We start from the raw sequence: 25,150 nt of genomic DNA on the forward strand, positions 1-25,150 counted from the left end.
CCAGTCTTTAGATTTTAAACTAAAATGTTGTATTTTTTTTGTATTTTTTTAATGTTTGTTAACCTAATTATTTTTTATTTTCATATGCAAAAAAATTCTACAAGGGGCTAAATTTGACTGAAATATAAACAATCTTTAATAATGAATAAAAAGTTATGAATTCACCCCATTTGTTAAACATTTGAATGCTAATGGATAGATGATTTTGAATTCATCAATGAATAATTTTACCAATTCTTGACCCAATCAAACTTGAATTATATGAAGCCTTAAAGTCACCAACATTATAACATTGTCCGTAAATGTACAACAATTTCAAACATACATATGTATGTAGGGAAAAACTCTGTAGTTGGGATGGTCAGTATAAGTTTAATGGTCAGTAAGCTGGGACCGTCAACTTTCCCCCATTTTTTATCTACTACAAATTGTCCAAAGCCGCTAAATGACAAATTCTTTTGGAGTTGGATTACAAAAATGGCCAATAATTTTTTTATGGAGTCTTATTTATTTGATCAATATATTAATATTGTATTATAATATATATTTTGAGTTTTATCGAAATCGCCCTATAAATGTCATATATCTGTATATCGCACAGTGTAAAAGCTATTAACATATAAAACTTTCAAAACCGTATTTTTTTTATTTTAATTTCAGACAAAAGTTTACGGTGTAGTGAAAGTCGAAAAAGAAAAGAAAATATATTATTTTTGGCAAGTGCGCCAAAACTCAAAAGATGACGCTTCTGACGAAATATCGATAACGATTTATAAAAACTTTCGGGGCGAATCACTCTTATACACATTTATTTTTCATATTTTAAATTTTATGACCACATTTCAAGTTTAATATCGGTCTCCTTCTTAAGTCCTGGACCCGGAGCAACAAGGAGCAATAAACAGTCTGGATTAAATGAAAGATAATGATTGAATTCTGAAAGCATTTTGGTGACTTCCGATTTATATTATATTTTAAAATTATTAAAACGTGACTTTCTTTTTTTTATCAAAATTGTGTTTATTGATTCAAAAATAAATTGTTTATTTATTCCACCAAATTTTAAAAAACCCCTTTGCGAATTTTCTATCTTTGAATTCTCACCGGCTTCTGAAAATTTCACCAGCTTTTTACACTGTTTTATGCTCCGCGTTTTTAAATGATTTCTTAATTACACTGTTCAAAAGATGATTACAACGTCATTTGTTTAGCGTTGAAAAGATTTACCTTTACTTTTAGTAATGGTAAAAAAAAATAATAATATTCTATACTTTATTATCGGCTCTATAATGGGATTCCACAGTTTCTTAAGTTGAAAGAAAGCCTTTACTTCTACAACACTACACAATTAATTTGAAACATCACTGGTATGTTATGGGATTTTATCCGTTTCGAATTTAGTCGTTCAGGTCGACGTTATCAAAGAGGCTCAGCAGCTCCTGCTCCTTGCGCTTGATGCGCTCTTGGATGGTGGTCACAGACTCGGACTTGGGCACAGAAGTCTGGACTCGGGTGAAGAAGGCGTCCATGGACTTGAACACGTTCTGGTACTGGTTGTCGTAGAAAGCGTACTGAATCGGTGGCGGCTTTTTGGGCGTGCGCTTGGTCACTGCGTTCCGCAAGTAAAACTCTTTCAGTTCGTCCAGATGCAGTTCCTCCTCTTGCTCGTGGGCAGCAAACCTGCGCGTCGACTGGCGATCCACACTCGCCTTAAGTTCGCGCCGCTCCCGGTCGATCTGCTCCACCAGCTCTACTGAGGGGCTTACCATCTTGACTTCGCCGAGAACCAGTGTATGGTCGAGGATCTCCGCCTCGTTGGTCTGGATGCCCGCTTCCAACAGCTCCTGGGGCTTGCTATCTTTGGCCTCCGCCCTTTCCGCCATGGCCTCGCAATCCGCCAAGGGACTGGGCTCCTCGGGTCCTGGGAGCCTATCCTTGCGAAGACTCGAGGTGAAGCCTCCGCCCGCCGGTCTGGTGCTTGGCCAGAGACGGGCCCGAGCCGCCTGTTTGGCCGCTTGGGTCATCACCCGCTTCTTGGGTGCCTTTTTGAATTCCGTTTCGGTGTCCTTTGGCGAGGGACTTCCCGATTTGGCCTTCTCCTGGGCCGCTTGCTCAAACTGCTGCTTTGCCGTCTGCTTGTTGGAGCTGGCCCTCAGCGAGGAGGCTATGGTGGGCTGGACCAGTCGAGAAGGTTGGTTAATATTGGCCAGACGACGCCCCGTCTGCTTCCAAGCCGCATCGGATCCTCCATCGCCCGCTCCGCCGTGAACAGGTCTGCGTGTTCCCGCCGCCTGCGTCGATAGAGGTGCCGCTAACTTGGAACGCACTGTGACTCCAGAGGTGGTGTTACCACGACCATATTGCGTTGGCACAGCTGCAGTACTCCGACCACTGTTCCTGCCGGAGGAATGCATTTTTCAAAGAGGTATCAGTATCTTTAGAGATTCTTTAAGGCGCAGAATGTAGCAGAATCTTTTGAATCTCAAATAGTTGGATTCACTATAATTTTTACAAAGTTTATTATGTTTTATTTTACTATTTCAACTGGTTGAAGGGATTACGAAAAATGTATGTACTAAAGAAAAGAGTCGTTAGCTTCTGACACTGGGATTGTTTAAACGGCCTACTGGAATTCGAATACAAATGAAACCAATAAATAAATATATTATATATTAAATATAAATAAATATATATAAACCAAAACAACATTTTTAACGGAGTTACTAGTAGAGCTCATAGCAACGGCTTTAGTAAAAGTTGGTTAACAACTTCGATTAAAAAGTATAAAAATAGTTTTAAAAAAAGTAGTCAGAAGCGAAGTAGTAAGACTCCGTCCTCCTATGAATGAGTCCCAAACACAGTCGAAAAAATCAAAATTCTTGTTTTGAGGTTGAGGCCAAATTCAAAATTAGCACACCGAATTTCTAAAATATATTAGGAATTCTAATAGATATTATATTTGATTATCCAAACGACTGGTCATAAAAACATGGAATAGCATCCAAGATCCAGGATAAAATAGAACTTACGTCTGACTGTTAATATCGAAACCGGCTCGTCGTCTTCTCCCGCCGGTGGGTAAACTTCATTACCTTTCACTTTTCGAAGCTAAATGGTCGTGGAAGTGAACATGATCAAATTGGAACTGTAACGGTCCAAAATAAAAAATCTAAGAAGAGTTTGAATATGTTAATCGTATTTGTGCAGTTGTCAGCCGAAGGGACCAAATGTAAATTATAACAAAACCACCATTTTCAGCACTGTTGTCATCCACCAAGGAAGACACCTTTGAAAAGGTAAACTTCTTGAATAGGACATATAATCGTTTACAATAGTCCAAACCACAAAAATGAAGTGAAATAATAACCAATGAAATAATAAAGTGACATGAAGACAATTTTTAGCATAAGGAATAACAAAAAAACAGTCAACTTCAGCTATATTATAAAATATGATCAGAAAGGAAGCAAACTTGCAGTTATTTCAAAAATATGAAATTATATAAAACGATTTCGATTTCTATGCGTCGTAAATGTTTAAAAACAAGGGTTTAAAAATTTGAAATTTCCAGACATTGCTATAATGAAATCCATTGACACATCAATAAACACTTATACATTATCGGTACACAACATTACAAAGAAAAACTTCCTTATGTAAACAAATTTACTCCATACATTTTGTAATGTAGAGCGAAGCTTTTCAACGTACCAGTTTACACATTCCGAAAAAAAACAGAAAACGTAAACCATCTCTACTAATAACCAAAACAACAGCCAGGTTGCGCTTTAGACGTCTAAATGTTCCACTACCAAGTAGAAACTTCGCGAAGCAAGTCAACATTTTTCCAACAGCAGGATTTGAAATTTGTGACTTAAAAGTTGTTGTTCCGCTCATTAAATTTTCTGAATTGTAAAGAATTTTATCGTTTGATTCTACAATCACTTAAAAAAAATAAAACATTACCATAGCTTATAATTTGAAATGTTTATTAAAATCAAATGTCATTTCATAATTACATGGAATCATTTTTTCTGCAATTTATATGATCCCTGATACATTGTAGTAACCAGACTGGACAAGCCTTTACAATTTATAGATATGGAACAGTTACGGTTACAATTGTGCGGAATATTTATTTTTGTGTGGGCAGAAGGACTAGTTTAATACCGATCCCACGTACTCTAAATATAATAATTATGCAGTTTAAAACACCCAAGATCAAACTTAAAGATTGAATGGCGTGCAAGATTTGCGATTTATATTATGGAATGGGGTCCATACTATAAATCAAAAACCATGACCCTTTGCAACCAAAAAGTGTTCACTTTGAGAGCCCATGTCATTGTTGAAATCAATTAAATTTGCATTTAATGCGATCCAGAGGGAAAAAGCAGGGCAAAAGATTACGGCCACCTTGGTGTTCAAGGGGCCCCATTCTTTTGGCCCTGATTTTCGGAAGTGCGCACATCAGGTGCAGGTCTATGTGGTAAGTTGTTTTGCTACTTGGCGCATGGACGATCTTAGATCGCACAAATGCCAATAGCAAAGTCAAAAAGAGGACTACACGGTCACTTGTTACGCCAAGCGACCGCACCGTCCCCATAGATTGGAGGTAGCCTCCGCAGAAGCTACAATTACGAAATAACGCATGTTGACTTCTTTTCCTTTGGTGGGGGCGTAGGAGGGTTCCGTGGCGGCCACCCGAAACTGTTCCAGTTTCCGTGGGGCTCGCGAAAGGTCGATCTACGATGCTGCTCGTTAAACGGGGGCTGACGATTGTATTCTTCGGGCGTGGGGCGTATATTGTTAAACCGCAAATTACCGCTGGGAATGTGTTGGTAAGTCGAAGATCTGGTTGTTGTGGGCGGTGACAATGGCGGTGCGCTGGGATTTTGAGGCACTTCAATACCGCAAGGCACTCCATTGATATAGAATTGCCCACGACTAAATGTCCGTATGGGGAGAGGTTCTGAGGCCTTGGGTTCCGGACGCTTTGATACCGGATTTCCGTAAGACATAGGGATCGGGCTTTCCAAAGACCGTGGAGCTGGTTTTGGAGTTGCTGCCATGACAGAAGCTCTTGGAGTTACAGTCAAAGGTGGAACAGCTGGACGAGAAGCAAGCGTAGGCTTAACTGTATCTTTGTTGTTTTCCAATTTCAAATCCTTTAGTTGATTATCAATCAATTTAACCGAGTCGGAATTCTTGTCCACATAGCGTGGAACCTTCGGCAACTCGTCAAAGATCTTGTCTAGCTCAGATTTATGGGCCTTGTACTCTTTTCCCAATTTGAGCAGGTCCTCTTTGTTGTAAAACAGCTTAACCGCCTGAGCTGGATTCTTGGAGTTGGAAGCTGAATGGAAACAGATTTGGGTTATAAGTTATAAATAATATTAGGCTAACAGCGCCAGAGAACCAAGTAATCAGAGAATTGGGAAAGAAAATGTATCATAAAATACTGGATTCACGATTTATGTTTCTCTGGCGACACTTGAATTTATAAAGGTTTTTACTTCGTTTTAGGGGCTGGCCCAAACCGGGTGCCGGCTGGTCTACAGCAGTTTCATCTTGGGCGGTCTTCTGCCCCTTCTGTTTGTTCTGTTTGTCATCTTCTTGATAGTACGGAACTCCAACCAGCGTTTTGCGGTCACGACACATCTCGATTATCCGCCGGAAGTCGTTGTTCTGGCTAAGAGTTCGCGGATTACCAATCAGAATAAGCAGGGACTTCGGACGGGAAAGTAGTACATTCAAGCGCTAAATGAGAAAAATGTCATTAAAGCAATATGTTTCTCTATGTCCAGAGCTCTCAAAAGTGTCCCCAATTTACTGAATGTCAGAAAAAAGTAAGTAAAGCAAGTACCAAATTGAAAAGAAAATTAAAAATTTATTTTCTGAATTATTAAAATTCATGTTACACTCGAACCCCCACCCTTTTGACCCCCATAAAAGAAGAAAGAAAAAAAAAAAATAAAAAGGGGGGGGAAAAAAACCCCCAAAAAAAAAAAAAAAATAAAAATTTTTTTTTTTTTTTTTTTTTTTTTTAAAAAAAAAAAAAAAAAAAAAAAAAAAAAAAAAATCTGATTTTCTAAGAAACTTTAGGAATTGTTGAATCCAATAATAAAACAATAATACAAAATCAAGCTAACTTTATTTAACCGAAGTTAATATTGCCAGGCTATAAATGTAATGGATTATTCAATTTTAAATTAATTTTTTGTATGCTTCTATATCAAACCAGATACAAATTATTGTACGTTAAAAACACATTTTCGAAGTATTTCATATAAATTTACCGTCATCATATACAAATTTATTTAAAAATTTATTTTCTTATGTAAGAGTTAAAAACGTAGAGGCTATGCAATTTTTTAATTTTCCGATCGTTTTTTGCCAGTTACATCCGATTTGAAATCGTTCAAAATGACTATAAATCTAATTCTATTAGTCTTGGGAAAGAATAATTTAAATAATTTGTATTCCCCCATCCATTTTTGCTATAACTATTTTTCACAACTTACCCGTTCATTGTTCAAGAAGCCCAGCTTTGGAGTAAAGGAGCGCACGAAGGACACGATTATCACCTGCTTCTCTTTGCCCTGAAATAGCTCAACAGATCCACAATCTATCTGCGACCATTTGCGCATGTTCAGCTGCTCCTGGATGCGTTGATACTGGTTCTTGTACGGCGAAATGATCCCGATATCCGTCTGCAACACCTTCTCACCATTGAGGCCGAAATACATAAGGTCTTTGATGTAGTCCATTACAGCGTCGATCTCCTTATTGTTGCACAGACTGTTAAATAAGAAGAAGTAAATGTCTAAATCATCAAAAATATTCTGTTTTTATAAAAGTAATATCATAGTGCATCCATACAAAAATTTGATATTTTTTTTATACTGCCTGAATTTGACTATTTCCGAAAATGTTTAAAATTAATTTTTATTTGTGAAAAAAGGCATGGGAAATAGTTTTCAACTTACCTTACAGAGCTCTTGGTGTTCATTACAGTCCCAAAGACCGAATGGAACAAAATGGGAAAATCAGAATTTGGCGTGTGAAACCAGTTTTGAAAACGGCAAACACTTTCTGAAATACGAAAGTCATAAATGTATAATCCTGGAAATATGGTTAAGGAAGCTACTCACCCATGGGAGCATGAGCCTTTAGTGTTCCGCCGTAGTAGAGATCACTGTACAGTGAAACGATCTCCGGGTGAGACCGATAGTTGCGTATGAGTCGCGACTGCACGGCCATATTGTAGCTACCGTCTTCGTCCAACTGGTAACACTTCCTCTGCAGAAGTCTTTCAAAAAGTGACAATCCCAGACCCCATTCGTTGGCGCGCTGCGACTGCAGCACCGGTCCCAGTTGCTTATGATCCCCGGACAAGATTAAATTAGACGTCGGCGATATGGTGCAGGTTATGCCCATCAAAGCCTCCGCCTCCGTGGAAGCGGCCGCCTCGTCTACGAAAACATGCGAAAAGACATCTCCTTTGGCGAATCCCCCAGTAGATAGCTTTCCGGCCAAACTTAAGGTGCAGACCACAATACGATACTGGTGCACCGCCTGAACGGCTGGATAAAAGTGTACGCCGTACATATTGGAGTACTCCAGCAGCAAATCGTCGATGTTGTCGATGCGACGGTCGCAGCTTGCGGAAAAGACACGGGTGAGTGGTCGCGGCTGGCTCTCCGGAGCCTTTGCGATGGCCCGGAGCAATCGCAGTGCCACTTCGTCGCAGGCCGTGTTCGAACCAGACAGCACCAGGATGTGCGTTTCCGGTCGGCGCACATACAACTGGTAAATGGCCTCGCAAATGGTCGCCGTCTTGCCCGTTCCCGGTGGTCCAATCACGATATAGGGTGCTGGTAGCTTCTTGCTCAGTGCTATCTGCTGCACCGCCTGCATCTGCTCCGGATTGCTGGATATTCGCCGATTGTTCAGTTCCAAGATGCCATGGGCAACCGGCTCGCGGGGAATTTCACCGGGAAAAAGGATCCTCTGCACATCGGAGGCCCTGGTGAGATCGAGCTGCTGAAGTGCCCGATACTGGTAACGCATCACTGCCCGAAGCGGTCGAAAGATGAGGGTATAGGTGGTATTATCCGGCAGCTGTCGTTCACATGTGATGTTCACTCTTTGGGTGGAGACACCAAGGACGCGGGCAAAATAGACGCGTGGCTGCTTGTCCAGCGATCCGAATTTACCGTCCACCTCGCGAGCCCACTGCACGATGGAGTCGAAATCCTTGAGGGCCAGTTCCAGCACCTGGTTGGTGTTTTCAAGCAGACGCCGTACACCCGAATCCGGATTTCCCCGTTCGTTAATGATCAGCACATCGTCGTAAGGAGAAAGTACATCCTCCACGCTCATATTGGTGACGCCCAGCTTCATCTTCACCGAGAGTTCGCGTCCGAACTGGTGCAGCTCCATTTTGGACTGCTTAAGGGCCAAATAGTGCTGCAGCCGTTCTATGTCCTCCACCTGGAGCAGGGTGCGCAGTGCCCCGCTTAAGTTCTCCTGGGTGATCTCCCTGCCTCTCTCACAGTAGTTGCGATAGTGCTTGTCCAAGTCCGCCAGCCGAACCTGGGCATCCTCGTGCTTAAGGGCACTCACCACCTGTGTGGGCGGAGTGGCTGGCGGAAGACCTTGACTCTTAAAGGTCTCGTGGTTGGACAGCCGGTACGGATTGATGTTGAAGCTGGCCTTGGGCAGCGCCTCCGTTCGCATAAAGTGGTGCTGCTCCACATAGCTTTGTCCCTGGCTGGTGAACCCGATCACAATAGGCTGCTCCCGGAGGATCATAAAGACGTGCGAGTCCACAAAGAAGACGAGTTCTCCGCTCGTCGGCACCTTTAGCGGCATACGCGCATTGTATACGTAGTAGAACTGACGCGACTGCACTATTATGAACTTGTCCACCACCAAATCCTTGTGGTCGGTCTTTAAGGTAAATCCAAAGTAGTGACTGTCCACGCAGGTTTGATAACAGAGGGTCACCATAGGCGAGGAACTGCGCAAAAGACAACATCGCAATGTTATTTTAACTGAATCATTTAAAATGGTCATCAGTTTGGAATTTTTCACATAAATATTTAGGTTTTCGAATACAGCGAAGTCATTTTAAAATTATATTATTGATACATACAAAAGTTTTATTTTATTCATAAGTATAGCAAATTGAGAAGTGGAAAATTTAAAAAAGAAACTGTTTTTATATTTATAACAGTTTTTTCTATAATCACCAAAACATCGTCAATCAAAAGATAAATGGTCCAGCGATATAAGAATATATCGTATTATTTATAGAATAATAAATTTACCATTTTCAAACGTAAAGATATCATATTATTTTGTTTGCATATACATGTAAAGTGTCCTTATCTAAACTTACAACTTTTGCATCTTTTTGAGGGACTTAAAATCAGACTCATCGCCATGGTCCTCCACATGCTCCTCATACTTCTCAATTGTATCAAAGTTCTCTTGGCAGATATAGCAACCCAGAGAGTTAAGCTCGAAATCAATTTCCATTTTCTGCGCATTCGTCTTTTGGTATTTCAGAAGCGTGGCCGTAGCCTTCGCATCGAGTTTGTATTCTGCAAACATAACTCTCATGCAGTTTGAAAGATTTGTCAAAATATGCATATACTACCTTCAGCAATGGGTTTGTTGTTCTCCGCAGGAGTTCCGGGAATATTGGACGGGGAAGCGGCATCTCGCATACGGTGCTGTTCATCGAGCAAATTGAACTTCTCCTTGCGAAAATCCATTAAGGCGAAGCTCTTAATGCGATAGTTATTATTTCCACGCGGAGTGTTGATCAGAAAATTTGTCCTATGCAGCAAAGATCCAATCTGTTCAGATCGGGTTAGAAACGAGACAAAGCATTTAATTCCACTTGTTATTGTTTACATAAACCACCCAGCTCTGTTATTGAATGTCTTCTTATCGCACGTCTTCCTCGGATATCTGATCGTCTACAATCTGCAATGTGTTAAGACTACTACAGCCTATACTATAATAAGGGCATTGTTTTTCGTAACAAAGAAAACGGGGAATCACTTAATTCAGTCGTTATAATCTTAATATATAAGCAATATTTTTATACCCTTGCAGAGGTATTATAATTTTGGTCAAAAGTGTGCAACGCAGTGAAGGAGACACCTCCGACCCTATAAAGTATATATATTCTTGATCAGGATCGCCTCCTGAGTTGATATAAGCATGTCCGTCTGTCTGTTTCTACGCAAACTAGTCTCTCAGTTTTAAAGATATCGAATTGAAACTTTGCTAACACCCTGCTTTACTTTGCACAAAGTATATAAGTCGGAACGGCCGAGATCGGCCGACTATATCCCATTGGTGGCATACAACTGATTGATCGGAAATGCCATAACTTTGTAAAGGTAGGAAGTTGGTACTTTCTATGGGTTTTATTTTTGGCCAATCAATCCGACCTACCAAATTTCATAAGTATCGGCCGTCTAAAGTTATGGCATTTTCAATCGTTCAGTTATATGGCAGCTATAGAATATAGCCGGCCGATCCTTATGACATTTTGTAAGTCGGATAAATTGGCCAAATATAAAACCCATAGAAAATCCCAACTTCCTAACCTTACAAAGACCAAAGTTATGGCATTTCCGGCCGTTCCGACTTATATACTGCGTCCAAGCATACCGACGGACAGGCGGACAGACGGACATGCTTATATCAACTCAGGCCGCGATCCTGATCAAGAATATATATATTTTATATATACTTTATAGATGTCGGACGCAGTCGGATATGTCTCCTTCACTGCGTTGCACACTTTTGACCAAAATTATAATACCCTCTGCAAGGGTATAAATATATATTTATACATCTGTCTATGCCAATATGCTATTTGACTCCTAAAGAACTAAATTAAAACAAAGACGATTATACCTTTTATAAAGGTTGTCAATATTGTTATCATTCAAGTAATTCAACATGAACGTCTTTAGGCAACAAATTATGCAGTTTTATGCCGTTTACAAAAAATGCATTCATAGGGTTGTTTATGTTATCAAATTACAAATAACACTTTTATTTATACTATCCAAAGCGATGTGTACCCAGATTCTAAATGTACAATAATTTCATGACTAACATGTTTTTTTACGTAACAACCAGTAGGTTATAAGCAGTATAGATGGCGACCGATAAACCTAAAACACTACCACCTGGGACTCCCCTAAACAAGCTTAAAACATGTGTGCACCCACTTGAGTAGCATGCAGTTAATCAGAAAAAGGCTAAAAAAAAAAGTCTAATCTAAAGTCTAATCGCACAATTACCTTCAGAGAAGATTTTTGAAGACTCCGTGCAATCAAAAATGTTTATCCAATTTATATAAAAGTAAAAGGGCATCCCCAAAATTAACACAGCGAAAGATGAATCAGGTGGGGCAATCGCGCTGTTGAATGACTCATATGCTTGAGCGAGTTATTAGACGACTTGCTAGCAAATGATTTAGACACATCGTTGATCGAATATGGCAGTGGTAGTGACTTGTGTTGATAATACAAAGCGAATGTTTGGCGCAAAACAAGGGAAATGATGCAAAACACACTCTTATCGCGGGTGGGCTAGCGAATCGGTATGAGTGTTAGTATTCTATATTTCTTGATTACTCTGGGAACATTGAAGGAATGTTTATACCATGAGCTTATTTTAAAAATTCACCAAAACAATATTGGAATTAATAATTTAAATGTTAATGTTTTTTAAACAAAATATAACTAACATAAAAATGAGTATTCTATAAAAAATAAAACTCGTACTGTAAATTTAAAATTGTTATGCGTAACTCAAAAGGGAACTAACATTAAAACGAGGACGGAAGCCAATTTGAAACGTCTATATCCCATTGCTGCGATTCAAACTTAATTGCTAAAATTTAATATTTAAAAATTTAATATACTGAGGCCGTATACGGTTCAGAAACATACTAGTTATCATGAATCAAAATATACATACATATATACTTTCTAGGGTCGAAAATGCAAATTTTACTGCATTACAAACTTCTGACCAAAATTATAAAGCCCTGCTGCGAAGGTATAACAAATAGTAAAAAAAGGATTTTAATTTGTTTATACTAACAAAGACAACTATATATAGACAAAGGAAATAAATAACATGATAATATAGTATAATTTTCGGTACTCACATTCCAGGCTCCTTGGATGGAGAGCTTCAGCCGCACCTCGCTGCTATTGTGCAGACATCCGAGGTGGGCTTCGAACATATGGCGCATCTTGATCTTGTCCACATACCACTCGGTCTGAGCGCTGATCACCTGGCGCCCGGCCATCTCCAGGAGAAACGTTCCAATAAACTCGCGCTCTGTGGCCAGGTAAATCGGTCAGATGTGATGAAATGGCAAATATATAATATAATTTACCCCATGGCACGGGCGGTTTCCGTGGAGTCCCATTGGCGTAGGTGCCAGGGGCTTTGACACCGCTGTTGGCCGGCGGCGTTGCCGGAGGTGTTAGCAAATCGATCGCAGTATCGGCCCCATTGTTATTGTTATTTTTTTTCGCAGCGGTCGCCTTTTTTTTTTGATTTTTATTCTTCGTCATTTTGGATGCTTGTTTTTTTTCTTGATCTTTTGTTGTCTATTTTATGCACTCACTCACACAAAGGGTAGGATTGCTATCTGTTGATTTAACTGATTTTTTATAATACGATCGCAGTTTAGATATTTAACGCGAACACAAAGCTCAACCAGACACACACAGACGGGACTTATGTACATATATCAATATAATATATAAAATATCAGAGCGGCTGACGATCGAAGTGCACGACGCGACGTTTAGCCAACGAATAAACAGACGATGCGCCAGCGTCTTTTATATGTACATATGTGCTTGCAGAGGCGTACAGAGGGGAGTCGGGTTATTTTGAATAATACCCTGAGGAAATTTTTAATGACTAAAATTAATAAACAACTTTAGCCTGATCATCTATCGAGTTGAAGTTTAGGTAATTTTTGAAAAACACCTCTCGAGAATTAAAACCTTCTTGAGTGCAGCAGAAAGCCTTTCTAAATAACGGGGACCAGTTCACCGGAACTAGATCTACCATGGATTCCACAAGCTTCCCTTTCTGTTCTAGAATTGGGTAAACAAAGGGAACTTGATAAACATTCACTGCCGCCATACTTACTTATCACTGCGAATTTTATTTATTACTTAGTGTTTTTTTTGGCTGTGGCGCCTATCAATTATGACCTGACCTTATGTTTTTTTTTTATTTTGTGTGCGAGTGTATGTTTGTATTGAAATTTTATGGTGTAACACTTTTAATAAAATAAAACTAAAACGAAAGCATGACTGACTTGATTTTCGTGGAAAGTCCCGAATTTGGAGTTCGTTACGATTGAATGTTGTCATCGAATCGATTGATCGTGGCAAACCGCAACTTTGGTATTTTATAAGGCACAAGTGCGGTCACACTTTTGCATTTAAGAATTCCAAGTAAAAGCTTAGTGAAAGCATAACATTTGAATTCAATTTTAAAGCAAAAACAAAGAGGATTTTTGTTTTTATATTACTTTAATATTTGTTGTAAATTGTTGTATACATAAAAAGTTTTTCTGCTCTAGGTAAACTTGTTTGTAATACACATAATTGTCTGTGGAAAGATAAGTTAAAACCAAAAATGCAAATTTTTAAATTCACATAACCGCTAGTTTAAGGGATAATAATACTAAAGCCACTCTGTCGTTATTAAATAGGTAATTTAACGGATGGTCGTCTTTCCAGCCTTATATGTAGGTGTTTTAATTTGAATGAATTTTTTAAATTAGGTATTTAAATTTAACAGCAGAGCAAAATGAAATCTAAATTACAAATTTCAAAAGATGGTTTGACCATCAAAAACTTTTTTTGAATTTACTCTACGAGTAACGGGTATTAAAACGGATTATTTCTGGAAAAGAAAGTCATAAAATGGCTAGAATGAAAGAATTTTTGAGTAACTTAATGCTGTATAAGGGACAAGATTTTTTCTTTTATTTAGAATATAAGCCTTAAACCTACTTAACAATCTACAAATAAACTATTTCTTGGCCAACTTGAGCTTCTCGGATCCAAAAATAACTCCAGTATCACCCAGTTTGCGCTTCATGGCGAACGGATTGACCGAATTCAAAAGAGTCCTGTGTTCCGGCGTTTTTCCCATGGGAACCTCGGACTCGGATTCGCCGAATATATTCTCCTGGGTATCCAGGGGAGATTGTAAAATATCCGGAGTAGACGGACGAGATGCCACCGAAGCTGATTTAAACATATTTGGTGAGTTAACTAATCTCTTCAAGGAGCCCCGCTTGGTCGAGCTCAACTCGATGGCCTTAGGCTTAGGACCCGACTGCGAGCCAGATGTGGGAGTCATGGGCAGGACAATGGTAGCAGCAATGCCACTGGCTCCCAACATAGTCTGTTGCTTCCGAGCCTCTTGTACAGCCTCCAATTGCGGCAGCAACTCGCATAGGCGATCGGATAAGTGAATGCGTCCGCGCTTTGTAGCATATTTTACCGCCAGTTGGAGCAGATCGGTGCAGGCAATCGATTCTATTAGCTCCCTAGCCCGCGTCTCGCACTCGCTGCTGCACGCTAAGGCAAACAACTTGATGGCCGTCTCCCTCTGCATCTTCTCTGCACCCTCCACCTGCATTAGACTCGAACGAAGCAGGGCATCCTCCAGCTCGGACTTTTCCACGTCGATGTCGCAGAGCGGGATCTGCATGCGCAGCTCCTGAAGCATGGGCCTTGGATTGGTCATGGGATAGGAGGAGCCACGGCACAACACCGCTTGGACTATCTGACGGCGCTCAGAAACGGCCACCACAAAGTAGTTGTTCGACACACTGGTGCTCTGTTTCATGGTGTCACAAATGGGGAACCAGGCGTTGCTGCTTCGACGGTACAACTGCAGGAGACCCATGTTGTCGGCGATGCTCGGTGATCCGGTGTCGCTATAGCCCAGCCAGGCGAGCTGTCTTCCCGGGGTCAACGGCACTGGCAGATGCTCAAGGCGCAAACTCAGGCCATTTGTGTTGACCAGCATGGCGGAAAGATGCTGCTGCGTCTGGCTAGGCGCAGAACTGTGATAAATTACCATCAGGCTGTGCTCGTTCCCGGAAAGAGCCACCACAGGTCCCGGAATGGTTAGCACTTCCCGCTGTGTGCCCATCACGCTGAAGATACGCAGGAAACTAGAGCTGGTCGCCACGGCCACTAAATGACTGGTGGCGACTAGGGCGTCCACAGTCTCGCAGTCCGGCAGGCTGAGTGACCACTCCTTGTTTCCGGCTGCGGCCAAAGCAATCACCACCAGCTTGCTGGATTCGTTGGAGGCCAGGGCCAAAGCTCCACTACTCACACTGGCTAAATTGTGCTGATTGTAGTTGCTGATATGCAGGGCGTGATGGATGCTGGCATCGTGGAACTCCACGTCGATAGCGCCATCGCCAGAGGGTTCTACATGGGCAGTAACAATGCCCACATCATTCCAAGCCATATAGCGGTGGTCCAGATCACTGGGCGTGGCGCTTGGCTGGAAGGCCATCTGCTGCTTAAAAAGCTTGATTTGGTGGGCAGCCGGAGCTGGAGCACTTCGGCTGCTGCTGGCCAGGGATTGGTTTGAGGTCTCATCGTTTTCCACGGGATCAGCAAAGTTCATAACCTTTCGTTTCAGCTGCTCCAGACTAACACCATCGCCGTCATTGGCTGCGCCTTCCAAGTCATCATCACCGACAAACTCGAAGTCATTGCCCAACAGCTCGGCCTGGTGATCCTCCAATGCCTCCGCACCGCCTGAGTCGGCTGCATCGCTGAGGAACACGGTGCCCAGCTGCCCAGTGGCATCGCAGAAGGCCACCTCCTCCTCTCCAGAACGATTCCAGGCCAGGCACGTTATGGAATTGCAGTCATTGGGCGGCATCTCCACTGGCACAGCCTTTCGCTTCTTGACATCGAAAATGCTCACCTCGCCCTTGGTTGTTCCCGCGGCCAGGTGTTCACCGTTAGGCGAGAACTGGCAGCAGCTGTAGTTGCTGGACACCGAGTTATCGCGCAGCTTGAAGGCCACCTCCCAGTTGGCCGTGTTTAGAACCACAATCTCGTTGTCCAAAGCATACGCCAGGAATTCACCGCTATGTGGTTCGAAATGGGGTGTGCCATAAAGACTTGCATTCTCGAAACTGTTAACTTTTGGCAGACCACCGATGCTTTTTAGTTCCTTACCCTCCTCGAAGTTCCAAATCTTCAGTTGACCGTCTCCTGCCACGGAAACAAGCAGTCTTCTCTCCACGGCCATATCCAGCGCCAAAACCGGTCCCGAATGCCCCTCCAGAATAATTTCATTGCCAGCTGCCTCTCCTTTGAGCACCTTAATGGTGGTATCCTCGCTCCCGGCAGCCGTGTAGCCCCCGGCAACCTTGAGGCACGTTGCAGGAGCCGTGAACCGCATGAGTATGCCATCGCTGTCCATCTCGGGAAAGGTGTAGGCGTGCACAGTGTTGCGATCCGTGGAGGCCAGCAGCCGGGTTCCCGTGTGGGCCATGCACATGACGAATTCGCCCAAGCAAGTGGAGCGTGGATCATCGTCACTGATGCAAGTCCAGTGCCGAATGTCTCCATCTGTGCCACACGTAATGATAAACTCGCCGCGAGGAGTGTAGAGAAGCCCTGTGTAGCCATTGGTGTGCGCATACCGTAGGGCGCTGCGCGAGAAACTCATGTCTTTAATTTTAAATACAAATATTCCGTGGCATTTATCTTTGTCGCTTTTGGCGCCAAAACACTGACGAGTAGTGTTGTCTAACGACGCGCTCCTGTTGTTTTGGTTTCGTTCGCTTTCAATACTGAAAGAAGAGTTGTGGCGAATATTTGTTTAATAGACCAATTCCTGTTTCACATATTTTCAAATTGTGCCCAACGCACATTATCTTACACAGGGGCTCCCGAAGGAATGTACCATGAGAGAAAATAATGAGAAATAAATGTTTATAAGACTGATTTGGCCCGAACACTCTATTATATCTACCAGAAAAATACTGTTATATATCGATGATTCGTTTTACTAGACTTTTGACATTTGGTGCACTTTTCAAAACGATTTTTTTAAATTATTAAGACTTAAAAATATGTTATTTTATATTATTTGATCTAAGTTTCTTTTATTGACTTAAAGTAGGCATAATTATATACAACTAAAAGATACTTTACTAAACTGTTAATTTAAAAGTGTTAAGCCTTGTTAATGAAAAAGAAAGACAGCTCTGGTTTTCCCGATGTTTTGAACAAAATAAAAAAATAAATAAAAAAATTTGTATTAAAGTCAGCAATGGATCCACTTCCTCGTCCGCATGTTGTCTGACCAAGTACTGTCTTAGCATGATTATGGAATCAGATCTGTTGGAAAATGGCAATGGTCGCAATTTTGTTTTTTAATAATTCAAAGCGTTTCGTTTTGGTGGTTCCGGTGGTGTTAGAGGATTTTGTAAAGGAAACGAAGTTGGGCAGATACATCGATACATCGATGTTGAGATCGCTGTTAAAAATATCGAATAGATGTTTGCTTTTTTTTCTGGAACATCAGGCTCTAACAGCTGGTCAACAGCTGCACGAAATTCCACGATTCAGCGTAATATTCGTTTAGGGAATACTGCATACCAATAAACAGCTTATTTACTGATGTATATATTGTCATTATTAAAAAACTGAAAGCTGGGTCTATTACAGCACCCAAAGCGGAATGATGATAAGAAAGTTGACCAAAATATCCACATTAAAGGTAAGGTGGGAGCTTCGTCCTCTCTCCTCACTTACCCAAACCTCGCAAAACATTTTCGACCGCAATGCCAAGCGATTGCAAAAGGAAAGAGCCGCCCTCAGGTGAGTTTTGCCCATTTGCCCTTTTACCTCTTGTAAGACCTACCACATTTAACAGCAAAGATGTCGGACTATACGATTATCTCAAGGAGGAGGTGGGGTTTCGACTGGCCGATAGAGTGTTTGACATCAAGCGAGAATTTAAGGCAGCGGCGGACATAGGATGCAGTCGTGGGTACCTGTCCAAACACATTCTCGCGGAGAGCGTGGAGCACCTTACTCTCACGGACACCAGTGCCGCCATGCTGGAGCAGGCGCAAGGCACTCCCGGCCTTCAAATGTTGAAACTAGTCAAGGATGAGGAAGAACTGGATGTGGGCAAAAAGGTTATTTACTCAGAGTCATAGTTTTTAACCAGACAACTTTTTAGTTTGAGGATAACTCCTTGGATCTGGTCATATCCAGTTTAAGTCTTCACTGGGTAAATGATCTGCCCGGCTGCTTTGCCAAGATCAAACGTAGTCTGAAACCGGATGGAGTGTTCATTGCCTCCATGTTTGGCGGAGACACTCTGTACGAGCTGCGTTCTTCTCTTCAACTAGCAGAGCTGGAACGCAAAGGGGGAATATCCCCGCACATCTCGCCGTTTACCCAGATTCGTGACATTGGATCCCTGCTAAATCGCGCCGGCTTCACCATGCTGACCATAGACACCGACGAATTAGTAATCGGCTACCCCAGCATGTTCGAACTAATGTGGGATCTCAAGGGAATGGCGGAGAACAATGCTGCTTTTAATCGGCCCGCCCATCTCAGTCGGGAAACAATGTTGGCGGCAAGTGCCATTTACCAGGAGCTGTACAACAAGCCCAACGAAAAGGGCATACCTGCAACCTTCCAAATTATATACTTTGTTGGCTGGAAACCAGGACCTAACCAACCACAACCCCTGGAACGAGGATCCGGGGAGGTGTCCCTCAAAGATCTAGGCTCTATAATTGAAAAGGGCGGAAAGTTGGACACCAAGTCTTTGAATTAGCTTAGCTTCAGTTGACAGTTTTATTTTGAAACACTCTTGAACATAATTTAAACTTAATTAATCATAATTCCGTTTGCCGAGAAACTTAAGCTAGTGATTCATGTTCTTGTAAAGGTTAATCATGAAATTAATTATAAATACATTTGTCAGTTTGTTCTGCTATGCTGGTATAACTATACATATATCTAGAGTAATCATTCGATTTTAATTTATATTTGGTTGCCTTTCGCCTTTACATTCGTTTGCATTTCATGGACGTAACATTTTAACGTTGCTTTGTATTTTGTTCGGTACGTATATACAAGTACAATTTACAACAATTTCTATAATATATATTTGGAGTTGAATTCAATATGCAATATAATAGATTTCTAACCGCTTTGTAGTTGTATTAGATACGATTTGCTCTTGTTTTAATATTGTTCCATTATCATTTTGCGTATGTAATTCTCGATTGCTTTTATCAAATGTTCGACTTGTAACTTCTTTAAGTTTAATTTGGCGCATCTATCCCAGAAACGGTTTCCACTAACAAGTCGTGTCCGAAGTTTCTCTGCTAGAACAATATGTTCACCCGTGGAGTATATACAAAGGGTGTAACACCTGACTTCTGGAAGCTTGATGCCTGCTAATGCTACGGCCCCTAAGAAAGTCCTAGTTGTAGTGGTTTTTGCGGTGGCAGGTCTAGAATACTTAAAGCTAAGCAAAGGCAGACGACGACGAGCATCAGAAACTAAGTGATCTCACTGCGGTTTGTCGCTGCCTTTTGCTTTGCTAGTCATCCCAGCGTCAGCGGAGATCTAGGCGGCACGGGAGGCGGCGTGGGGGTAGCTCTTGGTGAACAAATGGGACTAACTCCTGAAGCTCCTGCTACTCCTAGCCCCGTAGAGGTGGCTGTAGTTAGTGGGTGGCGAGTATCTGCAGCTGCCTGTGCCGTGGAAAACGCAGGCGGCAGCTGACGTCAGGTGCCCAGAAGCATCTCACGCTGCGGAGTGCTCTGCAGCATGTTGGCGGTCCTCAGGTGGATACTGCAAGAGGTACAGGATACCCAAGGTTAGTTTATGATACTTGATCGTAAGTAAGAGTCTAATCTCTCCTCAACCTGATTAAGTTGGTTGTAAAACTTTCAAAATGAAACTGCACTTGCAGTTGGTGCTCCTATTACCACCAGCTTTACATTTTGTGTTCAATAATAAATCAATAATTAAACTTTGTAAGTTTATCATTTTGACTTAAACTGACTGATAAATCTACTTACTTATTGTCCTCCAGTGACATGGTCTCCGACGAGCCGTGCGAGGCAACTGAAGTACCTGCAAGCGAACTTCGTATTGAGTGGGAATCCTCGGGAACAGTAAGCGTAACTAATAATTTTCGTTTATAGGTAAACGTTTTTGAGTTTGTCGTATTTTTTCGATTTAGTTTGACCAATCCCAGGTTGTCATGTTGCCAATGCGTTAAAAAAAAGGGTGATTTTTGGAAAATTGCATTTAGTTTTCGGTTGTGATTGTGGCAATGTGAAATTTAGTTAGCGATGTTAGTGTTGTTGACATTGTTTTTTGTGAGGTGCAATTTGAGTCAAATACTTCGGATTAATACTCGGCTCTGAACCTGAAACAGTTCTGGCAGTACAATAATATATAATGCTGACTGTGGTATCAACCATGCTGGCGAGTGTGTTCTTTTCAGTACAAAATCATATTTATTTGTGTGGTACGTTTCGCTATATGTATAATCATATAATTATTGGCTAATCAGATTACAACTACCATTTCAATTTGGCTTTAACATAAACTAAAGTTGAGTTTCTTTCGTAGAGCAAAAATATGTAAATGCAAAAGTAAAGCTTAAAGTACGTAATTAGTAGGATAGAAGGTATAAAGAAGTGTGGAAAAGTAGCTAGGCGAATAACAATAAATATTAATCGTTGTACGTAGTTTTAAACGGAATAGTTGGAGTCTTAAGAGTTATCAGCTTTCAGGACAAGAAAGAAAGTGGAAAAAACATTAAATACAAACATCAATGATGCTGAATAACAATTATAGTTTCCTGTTGGTTCGGCAATACAAAAATGAAAGCTAAGTACGAGTGGATATTACTAACGAATGTTCAAGGTTTTTGGGGGAATCGAACCAGATAGGAAAACATTAACTACATAAGGAAACATTACGAAATACGAATCAACTAAAATTAGAGGCGCGTGTTCTCAACGCTCAGCGCATCATCGTCGTCGTCATCCGCTATATCCCGATGCTCGTCCATGTGTCGGCCTCCGCCTCCGTTTTGAATAATATACACCACCTGGCTGCTCGAACTCTTCGGGTTCAGGGGCAGTTGCTGTTGCTGGAGCACCTCCAGAGCTTGATCCAGATCGAGGCGATTGCGACTATCGCTATCGCTGCTGAAGCTGTGCCGCATATGCTGTAACCCGTAGGGCAGAGCTGGATGCGGCTGCAGGTAGCTGAGATTATGGATACTCTGGCTTCGAGCGGAGTCTTGGGCACTATCAATATTGGTCACCACTAATCCGTTGCTGTACAGCGAGTAGCTACTATTCGCCGGAGAAGTGGCTAAGCTAGTGATACTCTCAAAGGTTTTCATTGAGTATCCATCACCTAGGAACAAAATTACAGAAGCGATTGCGGATTAGGTCATGTCTGATTTCGGTTTTTGCAGCTCCAATTGCCAGGAAGACGCAGAAGCGGTGGTTTGAGATTGAAACGGATATATGTACACGCAGCGGACAATGTTAGAGAATGGTTACAAAATGGATCATCCGATTACATGAACGTTGAGTGGGCGTATTTAATAAGCATGAACAGATTTTGTGGTTGCCTTGGTTATTGGCCCTTAAAAGCTAATACCTTTCACATACAACTAGAATTAGTGCCCATTCGATCCGTTACATCTAAGGGGTACGTCTAAAACTTTTTATTCCATCCAGAACCACTAACAACGACTCTCTCGTTTCAATGATGAAATTAAAAGGATAAGAGTTTTCTTCTTCCGGCGTGCAAAGGTCAATATCAGCATGTTATTAAATTAGTTTAATGCTTCGGCCAGCGAGATGACGCCCTTGGGCGATGACCCGCTGAATGTGGCTACGAACTTAATTTAAAATTAAATGGAAAATAATACATCATATAAGAAAAAAAATCATATCTTATTCTAAAACTAAGCAGGATTTTTTACATATGATTACATATAAGACAACACGAATTTAAGTTTGTTTTGGGAAACTGCTCGTGTTTTTGTTTACATTTACATCAATATACACACAATTTGTGATAAACTTGCACCACACAATACAAAATAATAATGGGATTTTCAATTGGATTGCAGATTATATTTACAGTCGGGGGTAAGTGGGTTGTTTAAAGCAAGCATTAGTATTAAAAGATTAACAGTGTTAGGACTTGTGTGTTTTTTAAGACTCACCCGTGGCGCACTCTGAAGTCTCATAGGACACTGTGGATTGAACCTCAATCGCATTTTGTTCTTGTCTGCAAGTCAAATAAACATTATCTAAACCAATATAACAATACCATTTTTCTGGATCCCACCTTGATATCACATCTGTTATGACTTGTTTCTCTGCGTCTGTGTAATCGTTGCGTCTGCGCCCGATCTTCTTCTCCATGTCCGCCTCCACAAAGACGCCCAGTTTGCGGGTGGGGAACTCATTCGACTTGGCTGGCGGCGGCACATCCAGCTTGAGGTCCTTGAGTTTCTTCATCACTCGTTCCAGGGCCTGAATGGCGTCGTCGTCGCTGTAACCGAAGTTCTTGTGCAGCTTTACTTGCAAATACTCAATAATGGCGTCCATGTCTTTCAGGCGCAGCAGCTCGTCTTTGTGAAGATACAGAATGGTAATGGCCATGGACAGAATAACGCGATCTCCATCTAACATGAAAATGTCCCACACGCGTAGACTTAAACTGAAAGGGACCTGCAAAAAGATGATTGTTCTATTTATTTGGATAATAATTATGTGTTGTATTTACTAACCCGCTCCACGAAGACGACGAAGAACCACTTAATGGCGTACAAAAGTGCGTCTACGTTGTGTTTGGTAAAGTGCTTGTGTAGTTTACGCATTATCTTTGACATGATGCGATCATGGTGGTCAATAAATCGCGTCAGCTTAGGGAATCCCTCAATAAACAGCCCGTGCATTCCGTATTTATGGTCTGTGATCAGGGTATTCAGTGCCCAGAAGGCCTGCTCCTCATGCAAGAAAAGCAGCAACACACCGGCCACACAGGCCATGCCTTGGCAGTAGCCCAGCTCCGAGTTGTAGATGCTGTAGGCGTTGAGAACGTTGAACAGCGAGCACTGCTTCACGCTGTAGCGCTCACGAAAGGCCATATTGTCACGAAACTGCCGATTCACATCCGCATCGATCTGTCGCGTCTCCGTAGAGTACTTCCTGGCCAGCAGCAGCATGCGCGAATAGACGCCAGCATTGCTTTCTATCGAATGCTCTACATTTAGCAGCTTATTCCATGCTAGTATGCGCACACGATTCGGTATGCCCTTGTATACGCGCTTATGCAGCTTATCCTGAGGCGGGGGCCACTGGTTGAGCATCTTCATCCACTTCATGTCTCGCTCCAGCTCGATCTTGGTGCGATGCTTCTCCTGGGCATCCCGCGTCGACGGTAGGCGGGAGTCGTGCATAAAGCCATATCTGTAGATCAATAAGATATTAATCGGTTTTGGACCTGGCTGGGGTACTTTCGATTTTAGCCCTCTTACTTGTCTGTCTTGTGATAGATCTCCAAAGTTGGATTCTCCCAGGAGTCTACCACGTTGCTGGGATCCAAGCCCAGCTCGTAGCGCCGGAAGATGTCCTCGCGCTCGTCCTCGGCCCGTTTGACCAGCGCATCCTGCTGCTCGCCGTCCGTCATATGGAGGCCGGATCCGGCGGGAAAGTATTTGGGGGAGGATTCAGAGGAGCAAGTTGCCAGAGCTGGGTTCTCCGCGCTCTCAGTTGGGGAGCGGCCGCTTCTGAGCTGGCTGGGCGATAGCGCGAAACTTTGATAAAAAAAAAAAACGAAGTATTAACATACGAAAGCTATTCGCAACAACATACTATAATTATACTATAGCTAATAATTGTATGACGCACACAATCATCGTTTTATTTAAATGCAGTGCAATAAATTCTACCGACAATGGGGTTTTCAGTTTTGTAGCACAAATGACGTGATGTTTCAATAAATATTTGGTGAACTCAACGCAGCATCAGCCGCAAAGCCAGAAAAACATGGCACCACTAAAAAAATAACGCCCCCAGATCTTCGGTTAACGTGAGTGGTCTAGACATAAAGACCCCTGTTACAGCGCCAGACTTTTAGTCTTTTATTTCAATACGGAATGTTCAATCTATATGTTTTATCGTTCACACACTTCCTGTTTTCGCTCCGATTTGTTGTATTTTGTCAACACAGACACGCACACACACACTCGCATTCCAGAGAGGGTTCTGGCTTTCACTGTCTACTCTATCCAGATTTTTAGTCCGGCCATATGCGTTTGTTTACCATTTAATTTAGTATTGTAACCTCTTATTATTCGCACTTATCGGTTGTGTTTGCAAACTAGTTTTTCAATATTTTAACACTGCATATTTCCGATACATTTGCTGGCAAATGTGTGTGTGGGAACGCCGAGTTGCCAGACCATCGCAAGTTTCTAAAAACGTAACGTAGTCAAATACCAGAGATGCGAACCAAAATTTACATAATATTGTAGCCAACACGTATAAATTTTATTTTAAAACAGATAAGTTAATAAAAAATGGTTTATTTTCGTCTACAACTATCCATTTACGGGATCGTAAGGTTTAATCGGTACAACTCGCTGTTGCTATTAGTGTGCTCTGAAATTGGGTTGGTTTAAGTATTTTAAAAGTATTTAGTTAATCAATTAAATTTAAAAACATATATTTAAGCAGAAACTGATGGATCAGGGACTAGTGGTCACCTTATTCATAAAAAAGAAGATGAATTCCTTGCTTTGTATCGGTCGCAAACAATTGTTCGCAACGCTCTTGTAAGGAAGTGGGCGAAAACGGATCTTGACGCTTTGAAAACTTGCAAAATATCAAAAAGTGTCAGTAATGTTATGCTGTATATAATAGAAGCGTTTAACGCAAATCACTCTTATACACAATTTAAAAAATTTGTTAACCGTTTGTTTTAACGACAAATGGGAGCTCCTG

General features: G+C 41.6%; 5 protein-coding genes across 10 annotated transcripts; 1 reads left to right on the forward strand and 4 right to left on the reverse strand.

Annotated features, from left to right (window-relative positions):
* Positions 1-1,258: 1,258 nt before the first annotated feature.
* On the reverse strand, positions 1,259-2,590 carry LOC108041242. Its single transcript, XM_017119109.2, has one exon. The coding sequence runs from the start codon at positions 2,412-2,414 to the stop codon at positions 1,398-1,400; it is 1,017 nt and encodes a 338-aa protein (XP_016974598.2). The 5' UTR covers positions 2,415-2,590; the 3' UTR covers positions 1,259-1,397.
* Positions 2,591-3,968: 1,378 nt separating this feature from the next.
* On the reverse strand, positions 3,969-13,356 carry LOC108041247. Of its 2 annotated transcripts, none has more exons than XM_044461763.1 (10): positions 13,216-13,356; positions 12,446-12,703; positions 12,212-12,387; positions 9,668-9,869; positions 9,407-9,611; positions 7,155-9,025; positions 6,990-7,095; positions 6,525-6,801; positions 5,517-5,760; positions 3,969-5,356 (listed from the first exon to the last, which is right to left on the reverse strand). In XM_044461763.1, the coding sequence occupies exons 2-10, from the start codon at positions 12,624-12,626 to the stop codon at positions 4,638-4,640; spliced, it is 3,981 nt and encodes a 1,326-aa protein (XP_044317698.1). In that variant the 5' UTR covers positions 12,627-12,703; positions 13,216-13,356; the 3' UTR covers positions 3,969-4,637. The 2 variants fall into 2 exon arrangements, with proteins under 2 accessions (XP_044317698.1, XP_044317699.1); XM_044461764.1 differs by lacking the exon at positions 13,216-13,356 and adding an exon at positions 12,801-12,857.
* Positions 13,357-14,041: 685 nt separating this feature from the next.
* Positions 14,042-16,903, reverse strand: LOC108041243 (WD repeat and HMG-box DNA-binding protein 1). Its single transcript, XM_017119110.2, has one exon. The coding sequence runs from the start codon at positions 16,789-16,791 to the stop codon at positions 14,110-14,112; it is 2,682 nt and encodes an 893-aa protein (XP_016974599.2). The 5' UTR covers positions 16,792-16,903; the 3' UTR covers positions 14,042-14,109.
* A 703-nt stretch (positions 16,904-17,606) lies between these two features.
* Positions 17,607-19,102, forward strand: LOC108041245 (arginine-hydroxylase NDUFAF5, mitochondrial). 2 transcript variants are annotated; one of them, XM_017119116.2, is made up of 4 exons: positions 17,607-17,697; positions 17,796-17,948; positions 18,004-18,259; positions 18,316-19,102. In XM_017119116.2, exons 2-4 carry the CDS (start codon positions 17,809-17,811, stop codon positions 18,922-18,924), a joined length of 1,005 nt encoding a protein of 334 aa, XP_016974605.2. In that variant the 5' UTR covers positions 17,607-17,697; positions 17,796-17,808; the 3' UTR covers positions 18,925-19,102. The 2 variants fall into 2 exon arrangements, with proteins under 2 accessions (XP_016974605.2, XP_016974604.2); XM_017119115.2 differs by having other exon boundaries at positions 17,636-17,948.
* On the reverse strand, positions 18,921-24,599 carry LOC108041244 (USP6 N-terminal-like protein). 4 transcript variants are annotated; one of them, XM_017119114.2, is made up of 7 exons: positions 24,056-24,264; positions 23,683-23,961; positions 22,933-23,614; positions 22,488-22,873; positions 22,363-22,427; positions 20,183-20,288; positions 18,921-19,952 (listed from the first exon to the last, which is right to left on the reverse strand). In XM_017119114.2, the coding sequence occupies exons 1-7, from the start codon at positions 24,061-24,063 to the stop codon at positions 19,886-19,888; spliced, it is 1,593 nt and encodes a 530-aa protein (XP_016974603.2). In that variant the 5' UTR covers positions 24,064-24,264; the 3' UTR covers positions 18,921-19,885. The 4 variants fall into 4 exon arrangements, with proteins under 4 accessions (XP_016974603.2, XP_016974601.2, XP_016974602.2 ...); XM_017119112.2 differs by lacking the exons at positions 18,921-19,952; positions 20,183-20,288; positions 24,056-24,264 and adding exons at positions 20,607-21,539; positions 24,471-24,599; XM_017119113.2 differs by lacking the exons at positions 18,921-19,952; positions 20,183-20,288; positions 24,056-24,264 and adding exons at positions 20,607-21,539; positions 24,337-24,415.
* Between the last annotated feature and the right edge of the window lie 551 nt (positions 24,600-25,150).

Source organism: Drosophila rhopaloa, unplaced genomic scaffold, assembly GCF_018152115.1.
Source record: "Drosophila rhopaloa isolate 14029-0021.01 unplaced genomic scaffold, ASM1815211v1 contig_69, whole genome shotgun sequence".
In the NCBI taxonomy this organism is placed as follows: Eukaryota; Metazoa; Arthropoda; class Insecta; order Diptera; family Drosophilidae; genus Drosophila; species Drosophila rhopaloa.